Source organism: Poecile atricapillus, chromosome 20 (assembly GCF_030490865.1).
Source record: "Poecile atricapillus isolate bPoeAtr1 chromosome 20, bPoeAtr1.hap1, whole genome shotgun sequence".
Lineage (NCBI taxonomy): Eukaryota > Metazoa > Chordata > Aves > Passeriformes > Paridae > Poecile > Poecile atricapillus.
The window spans coordinates 9,957,732-9,976,206 of NC_081268.1; the positions used below are offsets into that span (position 1 = coordinate 9,957,732).

Below are 18,475 nucleotides of genomic sequence, written 5' to 3' on the forward strand. Positions count from 1 at the left end.
GAAGCCAGAGCAGCTGCTGATGACCAGGAGCTAAGACAAGCTGGCCTCTAACTGAGCTCAGCATATTTCAAACTCCTCCTTTGACAATCCCTTTCCAGGAATGCTGCCCCACAGGACCAGAAGGGCACAGGATCAAAATCTCTGTGCTTGGATGAGATGGGTGTCACCTTTGGTGTCACTTACCAGACACTCTATCGACACTGTACATCCTCTCCAGCCTTTTCCTGTGCCACCCAGCCTCGCCAGGCGGGTGCTGCTCCAGCTCAATGGACTGCTGGGAAGGGGCAGCCAGCCTGGTGCAGTTGGGGCACTCCTTGGAGCCCTGGCGGCCGCCCGGCCAGGCCTTGCAGTGCCGGACGCCGTGCGAGCCGCCGGCGCCGTGCGCGTGGTGGCCGTGGTGACACTCCTCGTGGGCAGCCCCCTTCATCACCACCAGTTCCATGCTGTCGTTCTCGTGCTCCGACAGCATCGGCCTCTCGCCGGAGATGGTGTAGACTCGTGGCTTGGGACCCTCGCTCGGCATCTTCTCCGCCTGCTCCTCCGTGAAGCTCCTTTCGAATTTGCCGTCCGAGATGACCGAGAGCCTGCGCTTGTTCTGGGCCACCTGCTGCATCTCAGGGGAGTCCTCCTGCCCCATGTAGGAGTCTGCTAGCAGGTGATCTGAAACAAAAGGCACATTTCCTTAAAGCAAAGCCCTGCAGACAATTCAGAAAGCTCTTTGCTGCGTAGGGGAGACAGAAATCAGGAGGTCCCCACAGGAACTGTTTCAGCTGAACGTGTGCCCATCACCACCTTCTAAACCACATTGAAATGAGAGATATTTCTCACAGAGAGACCCGATATTTTAAGCATGTGTGGCCACCCAACAACTCTAGAAGCAAATACAGGTCTTGTAGCACAACCCAAAAATGCTGCCATGCAAGACAGCCCTGGTTCAGCTGCAGCCCTGCTCAGCCACACGAGGGCTATGGAGCTGGTACAGTCTGCAGGACAAGGACCAGCACCACCTTCTCCAAGTGCCAAGCTCTGTTTGGTGCATTAAGTTCTTTCAGAACACTGGCAAAGGGGCAAACCAACGAGGTTTTTTTGTTGTTTTTTTTTTTTAACTCCTGATTTTCTGCCAGGTGGTTTGACATGAAAAGAAATACAGCAAGACTTCAGCTGACAGCTGTGGCACAGCACCCCGCTCCATGCACGCCCCGGTCTCACAGATGGCCACGGGCGTAAGAAAACACAGCCGCTCCCTTTGCAGGGTAGGAAGATCCAAAGGAGAGAGGCCCATGAGTGCAACTATCTTTGGAGCCCACATACTGGATGAAGTGCCAGGAAATCTCAGCATTTCCATGGCAATTCCATGCATGAACCCAACAGTAGCTCCCACCCACCTGCTAATCCTTTTTCAAGTGGCTGTTAATTACCTCTTACACTTCCCTTCAGATGGGAAGCAGCTCAGGGACTGGCAAAAAGGCTCAGCAGGGAATACATTATTCATGTGACTACTACCCAAAAAATGAAATCATTAGTGTCCAGCACAGACAGAAACACTTAAAACAGAGGCAGAAAGCAAACCCAAGCCTTTACTTCAGTAGATATTTAAGGAACAAAACTTCTTTAGCTACTGAGTCATGACCTGGAAGAACTCATCCACAATTGGAAGGCTTGGCTACCTTGCAACTGGCCATGAAGTGAAGGAAGAAGAGGAGAACGACCTCTAGACAAGAGTGGTGGTGTCTGTGTGTAAAGTGGACCTTTCACTGCTGCCATGTTCTGCCATGAAGTGCTCCTGTGCCCCTCTGAGAGGAGCCATCCAAGCTGAGGCCATACACAGTCATCTTTTGAATCTGAAATCCATCCTGGAACATGCTCACATTGCCCAGGACCTCTCCCCCTGCTCTGCAACCAGAACTGAGCTGGTACCAGTACAGCGTGTCACCCTTGCCTCATTTTTCTGCTTGAGCTGCAACTTCCTCCAGCACCATTAGGAAATAAATCAGTCTGGCCATTCTGCTCAAGAAGGGACTGTCAGGGCTGCTCAGGCTGACACAAGTCAGGTTTCCTTTCATTTATCTCTTCACAGTCTCTGGATACTGGAGCTGGCCAGGAGGAGACACTGCAGGAGTCCTGAAGAAAGAGCTGTGCCTTTTGAACCTGCAGCTGATGTTCTGTCCAGGCTTCACACAAAGTCAAAAATCCATGCCCAGGTGTATGAGGGGTAGTGCCCCTCAGACACTGCCCAGGTAATGTGAAAAGCTGGCAGGCCTCTAATTTGCCCCGTGGTCAGTGTGGACATCTGCACCTGCTCCAGGAGGAGCCTGATGAACAACAAGGGCCATTCCAGTGGAGGAAGGTGCTCCACACACAGGCTGGCATTCCAAAGCCTGTACCCAGCTGCAGGTGCAGTGTCACAGAACAGTGCAGAGAGTGCTCACAGGCCCCAGAGTCTCTCAAACCACGTGTCACCCTTCAAGAGGCAGCAGGTCCCCTGCATCTGCTCTCCAGCAGCTCAGATCCTCCCCAGCTCCAGGATTAACTCTGCTCTAGAGTGGGCATATCTTGGGAAAACACCACCAAATGACTCCTTGAGATCTGCCAAGATCTGTGCTCGCTAATAGTGCCAAACAAACCATTTTTAAAATTAAAAACAAAGGCCAGCTCTAAGTACTCGTCTCAACTTGTCAAATTTACTAATCTGTGTGGGCAGAGTGACGCTACAGATTTCTTAAGACACCACAAAATCGTGGCTGACAGCTGCCCCTGCTCCTCCTGAAACTGATACTTGTATGGAAGATGCACAGCCTCCTCAGAGGGAACACACAAGAGTGTCACCTTCACTCACACACTGACAGCTCTGGAATTCAGAGATCCAGGAATTCCTGAGCCCCGAGATCTGTGGCTAAATGGAAAAATGAGGTCCCCAAAGCATAATATGCCTGAAAATGTTGATGATCACAAGAGCAAAGAGACCAATTCCAGCCTCTGTTTTATAGGCACTAAGGTCTTTTCAGCTCCATAAAATTTACAGACATTTCAGGGAGCCATGACTGCTTTCAACAAGCATCATTTTTTTACTGAAATCCTGTCAGGATTGACCAGATATATTTGAAATAAACTACTTACCTGATCTAGCATGCAAAATGTGAGCATCATTCTTTCTTCCTACCTTACTTGTCCCCTCCTCAAGGTGTTTCCACTTGTACTTACAAAGGAGTTTTCATGATCTACAGTACAAAGGGCTGCCAGCACACCAATGTGCTTTCTTTTTGTAAAACAATTGGATGATTCCTCATTTTCATTCAATTTAGCACCTTCAGTAATTACACACTGGAGAAGCAACTTCATATGCAAAGGGAGTGCAAAGCTTTATTCAAGAGTAGTCGTTAATATAGAATTTACCTACAGAAAAAAAATAGTGTGGAAGGAAAAGAGATTCAAACATCCATCATAATGAATGATTGGCCTGTAGAACAGAATCCACACCACTTCAGGCTGGTCCAGAAATCAATGCTGGATTAGAGCTGAGCCACAGGAACATTGGGTGAGGAGAACCAAGGGGCACTAATGACTGGAGCTGCCTTCTGGAGTCAGCTGCAGCAGGCTGCTGTTAACACCCTCCCCTCGAGCTGCTGCTCCCTTCTTTTCATTTTCACATCGTTCTTGCCACCTCTCCCACTCCCAGCTGCTCCAGCCACCTGCCACAGCAGCCCTGGCCAGCGTGACTGGGCAGCCTGGCACAGCTCCCTCCTCCTTGGTGCCAACCGAGCTGCCCTGGGAACGACTCTGCTCCCCTCAGCAGCAACACCTGTGTCTCACACGGCTGCAAAGCTACCTAGGACCAGATCAATCAGGTTCCTCAGGTTCTTTTCACCTTGATTCCTGCTCTACACGGATTTATTGTGCATGAGGGACTGAGCACAAGGCAAAGGGAAGGAGACCAACGTGCCTGATCTGTAGACATGTGTCCATCTGTATCAGGAACATCCCAGGTGGTATTTTCATCCAGCAGGGCTTGGCATCCAGTCCTGAGGGCCAAACCACTTCTCACCCTCCTCGTTACGTACCTGAACACGAGTCTTTTTGTCTTTTTGGCTTCACTTGCTCCTGTCTGATATTTCTTTCTGTGCCTTCCATGCAGCACTGCCCAACACAGGGCACATGCATGACCAAAGACTGACAGCAGTGATAATAAAATAAAAAGTGCTGGGCAACTGGCAGTGTCTTGGGAAAAAAAGAGCCCACATTCCCAGTACATGTAGTTCCTGATCATTAGGCATTTATTATTATTAGATATTTACAATACATCCTTTCTCATTCAGGAACTCTAGTTTGAGCACTCCCTCTGACTTAGGGAACTGAGAAAGGACTTGCACCTTTTCCTTTCACTGCCACCCCATTTCTCCAGAGCAGGGAACACGCTGGGAACAGCCCCAGCTGACTGATGCCCATCCACAACTGTGGAGCCAAACTCCTTTCTGCTGCAGAATGCCTTGTGACCCCGTGAGATGAGAAGTTTATAAATCAAGGCAGAATATAGCCACAAGGCACAGAGAGAAGCTCCAAATTTATTCCTGTATTTAGCAGCTAAACTGATGATTAAAGCACCTTAGATTTAAAGCCTCTGCTCCAGCATCAGAGGCAAAGTGGCAAAGGGGAATCCAGATAAACCATATTAAAAGAACATCTGTCATCTCAGCAAAAAAAAATAAATTCAGAGACAGTTCTTTCTTCCTGTTCCTCCTCAGCTGGAACTCTCTGGACCTGATGTTTATGACAATTAAGTTCCAACTTTATATCAAAGAACTGCCATAGTCACTGAAGATGAATGGAAAGTTTTTGGGCGTATGCACGTGGCCCTGCTCATAGAAGTAGGAATGAGGTTAATGATGTTTTTACCTTGCACCAGGAGGAATCTAGGTGATTCCCTCAGTGAGGAGAGCAGAGAGGTGCTCTGGCCAGAGCCAAGGGCACTACAAAACCCATAACAACCATTCAAATGGCACAGCTGAGAAGTTTCTCTTGCAATCTCAATTCCAAGACCTCCCACACGCCTGTCACTGCCCCTCAGGTGTGCTGCCAGGTCCTGGTCTCCTCTGCTCCCTCTCAGAGATGTAATCCAGAGCTTCTCCCCATGTCCTCTGTTCTCCCAACAACGTGACCCTTGGCACAGGACAGGCAGCCCACCTTGCTGGGCTCAGGGCTGAAATGTGATCAGGAACACAGGTGGGTTTGGAATGTCTCCAGAGAGGGACACTCCACACCCTCCCCAGGCACCTGGGATGCAGAGCTCTTTCTACCTTCTTCATGCTGAGGTGGAACTTCTTGTGTTTTAGTTTATGACCACTGCTCCCTGTCTAAGTGTCTAGTGTGCACTAACCAGACACAGCTCCTGCAGTCTCTCCTCATATGAGAGATGCTCTAGACCCCTCATCACCTTTGTGGCCTCTGCTGGACCTTCTCCAGCAGCTCCTTGTCTTCCTTGAGCTGTGCACAAGGACCTGCAGAGTGTTCACTATGGGTTACCTGAGGCCTGACCAAGCCAGCCCCATCATGACTTTACTGGGCACCCCAACCCCACAGCTCCAGAGGAGGGAACATCACACACTTCCTTGTAAAGCCACAGGGAACAGCCAAAGGCTGCTCTGAGAAACCAGAAGGTCACTTAGCTATGACAAAACGGTTCAAATTAAGTCTTCCCTGCTCAAACGGGCTTTGAAAACAAACAAACTCAAGATAGCATTGACCTGGTGTCCCACAGGTGAGTAACCTTTTAGTCTGGCCTGTAACATTAATGTGAAGAGATGGAATTGCTACTGTGAGACACGACCCAAAGGAGCAAGTGGCAGCTCCTCCACCGACCTCAGCATCTCCATGGTAACACCGTGACCTACGTCTTTGTTCCCTTTCTAAGCCAACACCATATTCCACAGCAAGTTGCAGGATACACCCACACCATCCTTGCACTAGCTGATGCTGGAAGCAGCCTGAAGCCCTCAGAGATGAGATTTCACATCCCTGTTCTGTCCTGGGCTCAGGCCACCTACAACTCCCTCCAGAGCACGGGCTCTTCCCAAAAAAGCCATCTCCACCTCATCAGCACAGGGATACACTGAGAGCAGGGCCAGCTGCACTGCTGGGTCTGTCCTGGGGACAGAACAAAAAGGTCAACCTGGTGCTTACTCTGAACCAAGCTGGGCTGGCAGCTCCACAGTCTAGGAGATGGGCCTCCCATCAGGAAGAATCAGAAGCTGTGACCAATAAATGCTCCTCCTCACCTTTCTTCTCTCCAGGTACACCCTGCAACACCTGCAAGCCTCTTTACCTCGTGCAGCTGTGCAACTCCACATACCCCCACCCCAGCAAAGTGAGCAGAGCATGGACACACTGCTGTTTTACTGAAAACAGAAGGTAAACACAGCCTTGCACATAATTTAGCCCTTGGAGGAGGCAGCTGGCCTGTCCTGCTGATCTACAATCCCTCTGCTGCTCTTCATTACCACTCCCCAATTTCTCCAAGACATTCTGCCACACACAAACACACAAGCTCTCCAGCGGATAAAACCACAAATAAAATCTTCTTCAATCTTTATGATTGAAGAAGCAGCTCTTTGATCAGCTGTGGAATGTGAAGTTATGAGGGATGCAAAAGCCATTTTATCTTTTCCTTTCCTTGGAGTCAAGGGACTAAAAAGATAAAAAAAGGCAAACTAAAATGGACAATCCTCTGAGAACAAAGTGCAGCAGAAGTGGAGCAAGTTGGGGCAGTGAATGCACACTCAGCATCTCCCTCCACACCTCCATGGATCTCCTGGGGCTGCCTGGGGTGTCAGAGCTTCACCCCTCTGCTGGGGAGCTGAACCAGCAGATAAAGCAGCAAAGAACTGACATCCCAAAGATTCACACCTGCCTCATTTTCTGCTTGAGGACTGCCCTGCACAAGGAGAGAGAAAGGTCCAGAAAAGGAGGATCCCTTCCCTCCTCCATTTCTGCCTTCATTGTCCCACTGATGGCTCCACCACCTTCCTGCTCCTCAAAGTCCACACCTCTTTTCCCTCACTGCATTCATCAGTGACTTTAATAATTTCTTAAACCATTGTTTTCTGGAGTGAATCAAGGCCTGCCTTCTTCCAGTCATATTTAGGCCAGAGCCTTCATCCCAGCTCAGTGTGCTGGCAGTGCAGGGGGCACCTGGGTGCACAGCTGGGGTCATGACAGCAGAAACAGGCCTGTCCCACCAGGCACAAGGTGAAAGCTCAGAGCTGACAGGTTCATACAGGCACTGAGGACTCAATTCTGCTCACATTGCCTCTGTCTGCTCTCTGAGGAGCTGGAGCTGATTCAGGTCCCTCTGGATCAATGCTACACCTTCAACTTCTGCAGCAAAGACCCTTCCTTTGCTTCCCTGCAGCCTCTGGGTGACAGCTCACGCTGCAGCTCCAGCACCCTGCCCAGCCAAAGGTGAAGCCTCCAGAACTTGCTCAAGTGATCCTGAGATGGAATTTCTGCAGGAAGGAAAGATGTGACTTCCCTGTGATCAAGCTGCTGGGATGAACTAAAAGGAGCCAAATTTTCTACTCACAGCATTTTTTTATTGGATAGCAACCTTCCTACTGGGGTTATTTATAAAGAAGTGTTACAGACTGTGTTAAGTTATACATTGCAGAATTTCAAAAGATGACTTAAAAATGACGATTCTTTTTTTGTTTTTTCCTCCTCTCTTCCTCAGAATTTAGAGTAATTTCTAGGGAATTTTATTTCTTTCCAAGTGAATACTTAAGGATCCCATGAGTACTGTGGTATTTCCAAGTGTGTCTCTCACTGCTTGATTCTTGCCTGTGGCAACTAAATTCTCCTGGATTCAAGGACGATCTCAAGGCTGATACACCAAGAGGCAGTAGGTGAAAAGGCTTCCCTGGAGAGCTTATGGATGTCACAGGCACGGACAGGGCTGAAATGCTGCTCTGGAGGATGTGGCACATGATCCAGGAGTCACATCAGCTCCCTTGCCATGCTCTCCTTACTGACAGTCAGAGCAACCAGGAGCACCCCAAGGATGAGTTAACAGCAGCTTTTCATGCACATCAGAGAGGCTCCCACTCCCTCCATCTCACCAGGGCTGCCCAGGCCTCAGGCACCTGAACACATCTGTAATTTCCTCTTGACTCCATCAGAGATCCTCTGCCTGGCCCCAACATGACACCACAGGCACTACAAGGGCGCTACAAAGCAACCAGCAGCCAACACTTCTCCCTGTTGGAAACTGGGCTGGGGGAGCTGCAAAAAAGCCTGGCAAAGACCCCAGGTGACAGAAGCACCTGCAGAAATGGCCATGATGGAAGGAACAAAGGAATTAAGATTTTTCCATTCTGGGAAGCTCCTGCCAGCCTGTCTCTGCAGTCTGTCCAGTCCTCCCCTCCTGCTGCCCCACAGACACCTCAATTCAGCTGCACCAAACCCCAGCCTTTCTCTTCCCATCCTTTCCTACTTCCACGTGCTGCTCTTAGACTAAATATTGTAACTAAAGGTGTCACTGGAGTTATTCATGAAAAGAAACCAAGAAAAACCTCAGTACGTTGTCTTAGAGCCTTTCCATTCACAACCTTGGCACAATTCAGCCAAGGACAACTTAAAGTTCATTAGAACAGATCCAAGGAAAAAGGAAACAATTCAGCTGGCTGCCAAAGACTGTGTGACCACTCTTATAGCAAGAGGCATCTCCTGTACAGGCTTAAACACACACAGCTTACCTAAAATGATAACATCACTCTATGTTACATTCTGTTTAATAACTTTATCCCCTGCATAGCAGTTCAAGAGCACAGAACAATTTGTTACTTGTTCACACAGACTTTCTGTGGATTCCACAGGATTTTCTGTAGGTTTTGAAATTAATTTACTGTCTGTGTAATATTTTCTTTCGTCACAGAGAAGACACAGACCCGTTAGAACTTAGGTGAGTTTATTTTGTGCTCTCCTGCCTATCAAGCAGAACTCATGATATGCTGATGGGGCCAATATCTGCATGAAAAATACTGACACATTAGCAGGCACATGTAGTGCCCTCATCTAGGCAAATCTCAGTTTAACCCCTGTTGAAGCAAACACTGGGAAAAAATCCAGATGTCATCTCTGCCAACAAGGTTTCACACCAGTGAACAGAATATAACTCACCTGTTTTTTATACCCAGTGAAAGCAAGACCCAGGAGTCACAAACCAGTGCAGAAGCCTTGTGCAGTGCTGTCATTTCCCAGCTGCAGCCTCTCCTAAGGACATCAGCTGCAGGGGCGAATTTATGACAGGGCACTTGTCCCCTAACTGAACTCATCTCCACAGCCCACCAAGCCTTGGGTCACCAAACTGCCTTTTCTCCTTGGGGGCAACTCCTCCTGCTGAGATCTGACTCTGTTTATGACAGATAAATAAATGCATTTTCGTTCTAAGGCTATTAACCATAGGTGCAGGCACACATGGGCATAACCAAGGCACATCAGTTCTCTTACCTGAGCCGTTCCTGCCTTCAGGATGGTTTTGTGAAAGGTATTCTCCAAAAGCCCTTGCAGCTCTGTGTCCCAGCATCAGGAGGCAGCCAAGGAGAGAAAGAGAGAGATTTGTGATGCTTAAAGGCCAAGGAAAGAAGGAACAGTTCAATAACAACACACTGCTGTGCTCCTGCAGCTGCCATTCCCTCAGCCTCAGGTGGCACCCATGGAAATACACTGCCAGAGCAGCGAGGCCTCCTCGTTACACACCAGGACTCCAGTGGTTCTGGTGGAACCTCAGTGTTCCCCTGGACAAAGGGGGAAACAGAGCTGGACTAGAAGTCCAGGACTAGTTTAGGCTTTAGTTTCAAAAATGAAAAAATAGAATTGAAATGCACCTGCATGAAATCTGTGATGCACACAGAAACTGGCTCACTAACTCCAGCCCTCATGAGCAACCTCAGGAGGGAGGCGTCTCCACCCCAGAGCCAAACACCACTCCAGGCTCCTCCAGGTCCTGAAAGCTCCCATTTGAGAGCCATCACAGCTCAGATGTGGATGTTAATGCCCATTTTACCTACCTGAACCCTAAGTTTTCAAGCCCCAGTTATGTCAGTATTTGGATTACTGGACAAGCCTGTTTGAGAGACACCCACAACCTCCCACAAAAGCAATTCCTGTTTCTCTGATGGATTCCTGTGGATGACCGAGATTTTACTGGATTATATTAAGAACCAAGCAAGCAGGGTGAGCTCAACCCTTATCACACATCCCAGGCCTACGTAAAAGAGCAAACCTATGAATATTCCAACCAGGGAAGAGCTTTCTGCCTGCAACCCACACAGGAAAGGAATCCTTGGTCAAGGTATTGGAATTCAGTAACCTCCAGATTCCAACTGCCAGGGCATTTGCAATGTTCTGATACTGTGATTGTTGTACCCAACAGACCTGTGACCCGAGAGCTAATACTAGAGCCAGGCTTTCCCCAGCCATCCATTTCCCCAGGTTTGTAGAACAATCTCTCCAAGGTCTGCAGCATCCCAATTGGGCAGGGTGGAGACTGGCAAGGAGGGAGGTGAAACAGCCACCCACCTCCTTGGCAAGCCAAGCCAAGCCAAGCCAAGCCACCCAGAGCTGACTGTAACTGTGAGCTACACACATCAGCATCCCCTGGGGAAAGGACCAGGCTTGCTGCAACAAGGAACACTCTCCATACCAAGGCATCACATCCACTGTCCTCCTCCTTCAGAGCTGCTCAGCCTTAGAACATCCTCCCCAGTTCAAGCTGCTGCAAAAGGCTCATAATGGCCATTAAATATCCAAAATGGCTTTGACCTCCAAATAACACAGTCTGCTTTGCACATCCCAACTTGTGTAGCCAGGATCTTCCCCAGTGCTTTTATGCAGAGGAGAAAAGGTTAACAAGGCTCCACTGCACTTCCCAGAGTGACTCGGGCTGGAAAGAGTGGGAAGTCAATTTGTCATCCACAGCCAGCAACAGAGGATCAATATGAACGATGAAGAAAGAGTAATTTAATCTCCCTAGGACTAAATTTCAGCACAGTCAAATGCAAAATGCTTTGGAGTTGGAGCTGGAGCTGTGCAAGAAGAAAGGTCTGAATCTTTACAGACTAACAGTCAATGCTGAGGTTTTTCCCTGTTTTCAGATTCTTATGTCTCAGGTCCCAGGTGGTACCTTTGGACACTGGCTTGGGGTGGCAGCTGCCCAAACTGTCCTCCTCACTGTGTAACATCCCCAGAGATGGTCACAAGGAGGTTCCATCACATGAGGAGCTCTATGATCAGCCCACAACTCCACTGTGAAGAACAAAGGGGTGACTGTGGTTCACCCATCCAAGAGGACAAACACCTCCTGGATGTTCCTTGCACCACCCTCAGCCTTTCTGTCCGGGCAAAAAGCAGGAGATTTGATCCTGCAGCAGCACACAAATGTAAAGTTGTAAAGGGAACTGAAGTGTGGCTTCTTCAGGTTGAGTCACCATCACTGGAAGTGTGGATGTGGCACTTGGGGACATGGTTTAGTGGTGGATGTGGCAGGGTTTGGTTTGCAGTTGGACTCGCTGACCTTGGAGGTCTTTTCTAACCTTAACAATTCTCTGATTCCCAAGCTGCTCCTGTACCCCATCTCAGAGGTGGTTAAAGCTCAGCCAAAGCCACAGCTGATCTCACACAGCATCAGCAACAGCCCAGCTTTGAGCATGGGTGGGCTCGAGACTTTTAAAATCTTTTCCACCAAAACTTCTAGGACTCCAAGGCTTCCCATGGAAATGTCTGTCCTTGTGAGGCATTACTAACATCATTCACAGACAGGGCACACACACAGACCACTGGGAAAAACTTTGAAGCTTCTCTTTTGCATCAGCAGACATTCCATGTAGAAAAAATAACAGCAAGCGAGTTCCAAGGTAAATTATCAGTGAGAGAACATGGTGATATACACAAAAAATGCTGAAATATCATGATAGTCTGTAGCTGGTTCCTGAAATCCAAACTCATTTGTCATTCTCTCCATCTCTTCACCAATGCCTGAAGCTGTTTTGTCTGTCTGAAATCTGAACCAACGCTTCACCTTTAGCTTGCAAACCACGGGCTCAAAAGACCAGTACAAAGCATTTGCTAAGATCCAAATTGAAAACTGGCTAAGACAGAGCCAGAGAAGCACTGCTGCCCTCCAGCCCACCTTATTCCACTCAGAGGAAGAGCCTGGGCTAGAAGGTGCTGCAGTGTCTCTAACCTCACACTCTGGTTTCCCCGAGCAGAGCAGGGTACAATCCCAGGCACCAAGAGCTCCCAGAGAACAGGTCATACCCAGAGCTCTTGTGCAGGTCAGTAGTTCAGTCAAGGAGCACAGAATTGCTCAAAAGCGTTGCTCCCTGCCCAGGCTGAACCTGCAGTTCCACCCCGTGGCTCTCAGACCCTTCAGGCCAATGCAGGAGCAAACAAACGTGGACACATGGACAGAGCTCCCCAGCCCCGGCGGACACGGCGATGCTGCCTGCACAGCACAGTGTGCAACGGGGGGTTTCCAGCCAATTACACCGGGAACTTCACACTAATTATTCTGCCTATTATCTCAGTGGTTCCCTTCTACATTCCCGCTTTCCCAGTACCATCGGCTTCTCCTTGGCCGTGCCTCAGCGGATCTCCTGCAGATGCCTGCACGTGCCCTTTGCCAAGGGGACTCTGGTGGCCACAATTGCTCCTTATGGCTACTTGCCCCTTGCCAAGCCTTTTGTGTCCCTTCCCTGCCATCGCTGCCCTCACAGTCATCCCAGACCACCAGCACTTGCGTGGATCATTATTGTGCCGTTTCTCCGCTCTCCTTGGCTTGATCAAAATAAAGCCAGAGCAAAATTCAAACAGATGGTAGCTGTTCTGTTAATCCCATTCTTTTCTCTCTCTTTTATCTATTACCACAAATCACACAATCAGACTTTTCTCTCAGCTCAGCTCTGCCTCCGCTATTGCTGCCAATGGAGTTCAAGTCCCCTCACACCTCTGGACAGCACTGGACATAAACCCCTTCAACTGGGCTCTCAGCAGAGACACCTTGGGATAATTTAACTGGCAAGAGATGAAAAAGAAAACCTGTTTCACATAAATGAGATGAAGTACAAGGTGCCTTACAGCTCCATGGGCCGGTGAGCTATAACCCTGAGTGTATGACACTGCAAAAGCTGCATACAAATGAGCAGGTAGCACTGAGAGGTGATCAGCTGATGACAGGACAAGTTTAGCCCTGACTCATCTGGAGAGAGGTTTTCATTTTAGTGGCAGACCAGACCTGCATGTCACACAGTCAGCACAGCTCTATTTAACAAAAGAACACCAAGCAGGGACCAGGGCTCTAGCACGCTGTGCTGCTCAGTCTAAGCAGCAAAGACAAGCCTCAGAAAACACCAGCATTTCCTCCAGCATTCCATCAGAATGGCTCCAGGGAGGGAAGGAGGGATGGGGCAGCAAACCCAGCAGGAAAGGCAGTTCCCCTTCTGGGGGCATTTTCCAGTACTCACTGTGCCTCAGATGTCAGAGCTGGACTCGGGTCTGGAAGAGAACTGTGAAGAAGCACAGGCAGTCTAGACAGAGATTTGCTCAAAGGAGCAAAACTGCCAAATAACAAAGATCTCAATTACAATGTAATGAGCACGGAATGGCCTTCGTGTCTCTGAAATAATCACATCAACGGGATAAAAGGGGCCTTGATGCACACGAGCAGCTATGATAAACTGATGCACATAAATTTATCCACCAAACTGACACTTACAGAGTGAAGAAATGCAGATTGAAACACTCAGAGATACAGGAAAGACCTCAGATAACTCCATTTAGAGCACAGCAACAAGCTAAGCAAAACCTGGACTATTCAGGAGTATTGCAAGGAAAAATAAAGAACACCCACCACCTTCTCCTGCTCCTTCAGAAGTAATGCCCAGAGGAGTTGCAGCAAGAATCTGTTGTGACAGCATCTGACAGTGCTGCATCTCAGGCATACAGGAGAGAAGAGACCTGCATCATCAGGACCTAAGTCCTCCTACAGCAGCAATCCTGCTCTTGTCACCAAGCAGAGAAGGGAACACCTCCAGCACATCCACAGTTAACAGCTCAGTCATTAAATACTGTTGACACCTATGTTATTTAAGCCTAATAGTAACAATAGCCTGACAAAAATTAGCTTTCTAAAATATCTATGTAGAGAAATGGTAACTGGAAAAAATTTAATTTTGAAATTCTCACTCTCAATAAAGGGAGATTGGATGTCAGCAATGGGTCTTAGAGACCCCACAGTATTGGAATAATTTATGATCACAAAGTTTGGACAGGAGAAGAGAGGAGGAGCAGGCAGAAGTTAAAAGAAAAAAGCAATCAGAGACAGTTCATACCACTCATCAGAAAATTCACAAGCAGAGAAGAAGAATCTAGACTCCATGAAGAACCCCAAGCTAAGCCAAAAACCACTCATGCAGCAAGAAGCCTAGGATAAGGTACATGGTCACTTACCTCTGCATTTCATCAATGAAAAATTTACCCTTTCACAGCAACTAATGTCGTGTTCAAAGCCACTCTTCATCCCTCTCTAGGCAGGAAGAGGGGCAGTGAGACCAAATTCTTATCCATCTGTGGGCTATCCTGGACTAGATGTCAAGGTCATGGAATTGGGAAAGATGAACTACACTCCCAACTCAAATATTTCCTGTGCTAATGACTGCAAGAAGAGATGGTTCTGGAACACCCAGCAAAAGCCTCATGTCTGTTTGCTCTCACCACCACGCTCTCCCAAAGAACAGCTGTAGGCCAGCAAAATACAAAGCAGAGCTGCAGGAAAACATCTGCTTTATTGCCTCATTTGGGGTGCCAGTGTTTTCCTGTAGGTAGCAGGCAACAAGGGCAACAAAAGCCCATTTCTGAAGGGCTTTGGTTCATCTGCACCCTTGGAGAAGTTCAAAGGAAGAAGCCAAGGAGCAGAGGCCAGGCAGCCACAGCCAGGGCCCTGGAGAGGCTGTCAGCAGAGGGGCAGCACCAAGGTCACCGCTCAAGGACAACTGCGTCAGCCCTGCCTTCGCACTGGGGCCCGGGAGCTGCAGGGCAATAAAAGCACTCGCAGGGAGGGAACAATCCTTCCTGACAGGGAGATCTTGCATCCAAGCCCTTCAGAGGCGATTAGAGCAGCAGCACCAAGCACAGCCCCTTCCCAGGTGTGCAGGGCACTGCAACTCCCCCAGGAGAAGACGATTACAGAGACCAAGAGTCAGCAGCATTGTGGGTGCTCTCCACAGAGCAATTGTGTCCTTAGTTTGTAAGAAGCTACTCAAAAGACCCAGCACACAACAAGCTGCATGGAGCTTAATTAATGCTCCTGGGACATGAGACTCCCCTGAGTCGATCTGCAGAGATTTTAATTTAACAATCTAGGGAGCCTGCACCTCCTGCTTGGATCCCCCTACTCACACCAGCAAACAAGCCCTGCTCCTTGCTCAGTAGAACAGTCAAGTGTGCACACACACTCCAGCCACACCTAAGAAATACACACCGTGGTCACTTGGACTTGCAGAGGAATTCCAGGAGATGATTTTTCTCTCTAAAGAGAAGTCATGAGAAATACGAACAGGACAGAGCCCAGAAGATGAAGAGAAGCAATCCCAGGGCATCTTCTTCTGCAGCACAAGAACAGGATCCCCCAGCTGCCTACACCCACAGGGCACATGATCATTGCAGCAGTGACCCAAGTGCCCAGCCACCGTGGGGTGGACAGAATAGTGTCTCCGTAGCCTTACCCAGTGTCCTACAGAGTCCTTGCTGTAGATCAGGATGCAGGAGATACATGGAGGAGGACCCAGGGCAGGGCAGAGGAGCTGAGTGTGATGCGCTCCAGGAAACCTTTCAGCAGGTGGGTCATTGCCACCGTAGGAATTCTAAGCATGACAGAGCCCAGGGGAGCAGGAGCATCCTGCATGCCTGGAGCAGCAGGATGGAGACACATGGACAGCACCTGTCACCACCAGCACCTTCTCCATGCAAAGAGGCTCCACAGGGAGCCCCTCGGCAAGTTCACTGACCTTCTCAAAAGATTTTTGGATCAGGAACTTCTAGCATGGGCATCAACAGGGAGACACATAAAAGCACTTGTTCTGTGCTGTGGTCTACGTGACCAGACACTCCTCAAGGGCATTTTGTCCCCCAGCTCAAATCTACTCATAACTTTTCTGGTCAAACCACCTTAATTCACAGAGACAGCGCAGAGCTGCCACAAACCTGTACCTGCAGCTTGTCAGCAGGTGTGGAGCAAACCAGAACCCCCGAGGCACCTCCTGGACTCCACACAGCTGAGAGAACCCGAGCAGCATCTGCCCACCCTGGTGTAGGCTAACAAGTAATTACGTTCAAAACACATTAGTCGCTCCCAAACACCCACACTACCATTTGAAATCCTACCAATTACTGAGTGTGTTGTTTGTGTGACTGCCTAATCCCACTCCCAGAACCCCATCGCAGCACTTATGGTGCTTTACGTGTCATTTCTGTATATGCACCTGGCTGACATCACCACAAAGAATCCCACTTCCAAATCTCTGAATGCCACGGAAAGCATTAATGTTTTCATTACTGGTTATGGACAGGGTGAAACAAACCGTGGGGAAAAGTTGCAGGCTCTGCCTGGAGAGCTTTCCCTCGAGATACTCGAGAGTTTGAAGGATGGATTTCTTTACAACTCAAACAGATGGCAAGATACAGACAGCTTTGCATCTCTACACTTCAAGCCTTAAGACTTCTCTTTCCTCCCAGAACAGCAGAGATGCCCTAATGCTGAGTTACAGAGAGAGGCGACTGAGATCTCAGCAACACGGATTGAGCCCTACACACAACTCCAGGTTATTCTAATGCAATTTTATCTAACACAAAGGTGTTATATAATGCAGCTGAGAAGTTCAATTTCTCCCAATTTTTCCCCAGCAGCTAAGAGCCAGTCTAGCTGTAGACAGTGACAGACCTATCCCCTGGCATAGCTGTACCTAAGGAACAGCTAAAAAGCTGCGCCAATGTCCCCAAATAGTCACCAGATGACTGTTGTGACACTTGCACTGCAGCGTGGGAGAAGGGTCCTTTCATCTGGGAGAGGGCACTATGGCAAAGCTCATCTTTGATAGCTTTTTAGACCAAAGTACCATTAATAAGCAAATATATTTTCTTGGATCTCCCATGTTTGATACTGAAAAGCGCTGGGACCAGACAGTGAGAGAAATGCTACACGGCAGGATAAGCAACATAAAACCGTAACAGGCAAAATATCCCAAATCCCTTAACTGGTCCATGTAGTGGCTTGGGACGCTGCTGGGGAGGGCAGACGTGGTGGGTGCCGATTTTCACAGAGCAGATTTTCCATTCAAAGGAGCGAAACCCCTTGAAGGAGGCTGCTGACTTTGCCCTCGGACACGCACACGGCATTTCAGCCGAGGAGAAACCACCGGGCACACTGACCGCGCTTCCGAATTCCGAAAATGATAAAGATCCATCCCCGACAAATCCACTTCTGACACGCTCTCTGCCAACCCAGCAAATAAACCCTGCTGTGGGTGCTGTGGCCGGGCCGGCGGCGGGGACGCGTGTGGGGACAAGTCACCTCTCCAGAGGCTGAGGGTCCGCGGGGCGCAGGGGTGGCGCGGCCGCCGGTGTGCGGCTGCTCGGGGGGATCGGGGCAGCCAGCGAGAGGAACCCACCGGCAGCTGCCATTCCCCAGCCCCGGGATGGCCCTGGGGGACAAACCCCGGGTCGTGCCCGCACCGGTGCCTGGGTTGATCCCGAGGGTCTCGGGGCTCCCCGCAGCCCGGCACGACCTCCGAGGCGGCCGGGGGCGAGCAGGGTCCCGGCACCGCGGGGCCCCCCGAGGCACCGCCCGCCGCGCCCCCGGCACCCACCTCACTTTGGCCGCTACGGACGACATGGCCTCGTTCCTGAGCGTCTTCCTTTTGGACACGGCTGTGCCCATATTCGCGCGGGGGGTCGCGGCCGGAGGAGCGCTCATCGCCGGGCCCCGCGGCTGCCCATGCCGGGGCGCGCCGCCGCCCCTCGCCGCCGCGCCGCCTCAGAGCCCCGCCATGCCGGCCCCCGGCCCGCGGCCCCGGCCCGTGCTGCGCTCCGCCGCGGCCGCTGCCGCCCCATTGACTGCGGCAGGAGGGAGGGAGGGAGAGAAGGAGGGACGAGCCCGCCCCGCTGCCCAGGAAGCGCCGCTATATTTGGCCGGCGGCACCTCCTCCGCCCGCCTGACATCATGGCCGGGGAGGGGGCGCGGGCCCCGCCTCAGGGGCCGCGCGGGGCGGCGGGACCCCCGCATGGGCCGCGTGTGGCTGCAGAGGAGGAGGGAAAGGTGAGGGGACACCTCAGGGGGCTGCAGCTCCTCCCGAGGGGCAGCACCCATCTCTGCTCTGGGACAGGGACAGCAGCCAGGGAACCGCTGGAGCTGTGTCAGGGAGGCTCAGGCTGCAGA

General features: G+C 50.2%; 1 protein-coding gene across 5 annotated transcripts in view; it reads right to left on the reverse strand.

Annotated features, from left to right (window-relative positions):
* NSMF (NMDA receptor synaptonuclear signaling and neuronal migration factor) overlaps positions 1-18,153 on the reverse strand; it is a 41,213-nt gene extending 23,060 nt beyond the window's left edge. For 4 of the 5 annotated variants that reach the window (XM_058853480.1, XM_058853478.1, XM_058853479.1 and 1 more), the window contains exons 1-3: positions 17,907-18,153; positions 9,496-9,557; positions 184-660 (exon numbers count right to left, since the gene is read on the reverse strand). In XM_058853480.1, the coding sequence (XP_058709463.1) occupies positions 184-660; positions 9,496-9,557; positions 17,907-18,013 (646 nt within the window). In that variant the 5' untranslated portion in view covers positions 18,014-18,153. The remainder of the gene's footprint in view (positions 1-183; positions 661-9,495; positions 9,558-17,906) is intronic. The other variant, XM_058853482.1, reaches the window with a different exon arrangement.
* Between the last annotated feature and the right edge of the window lie 322 nt (positions 18,154-18,475).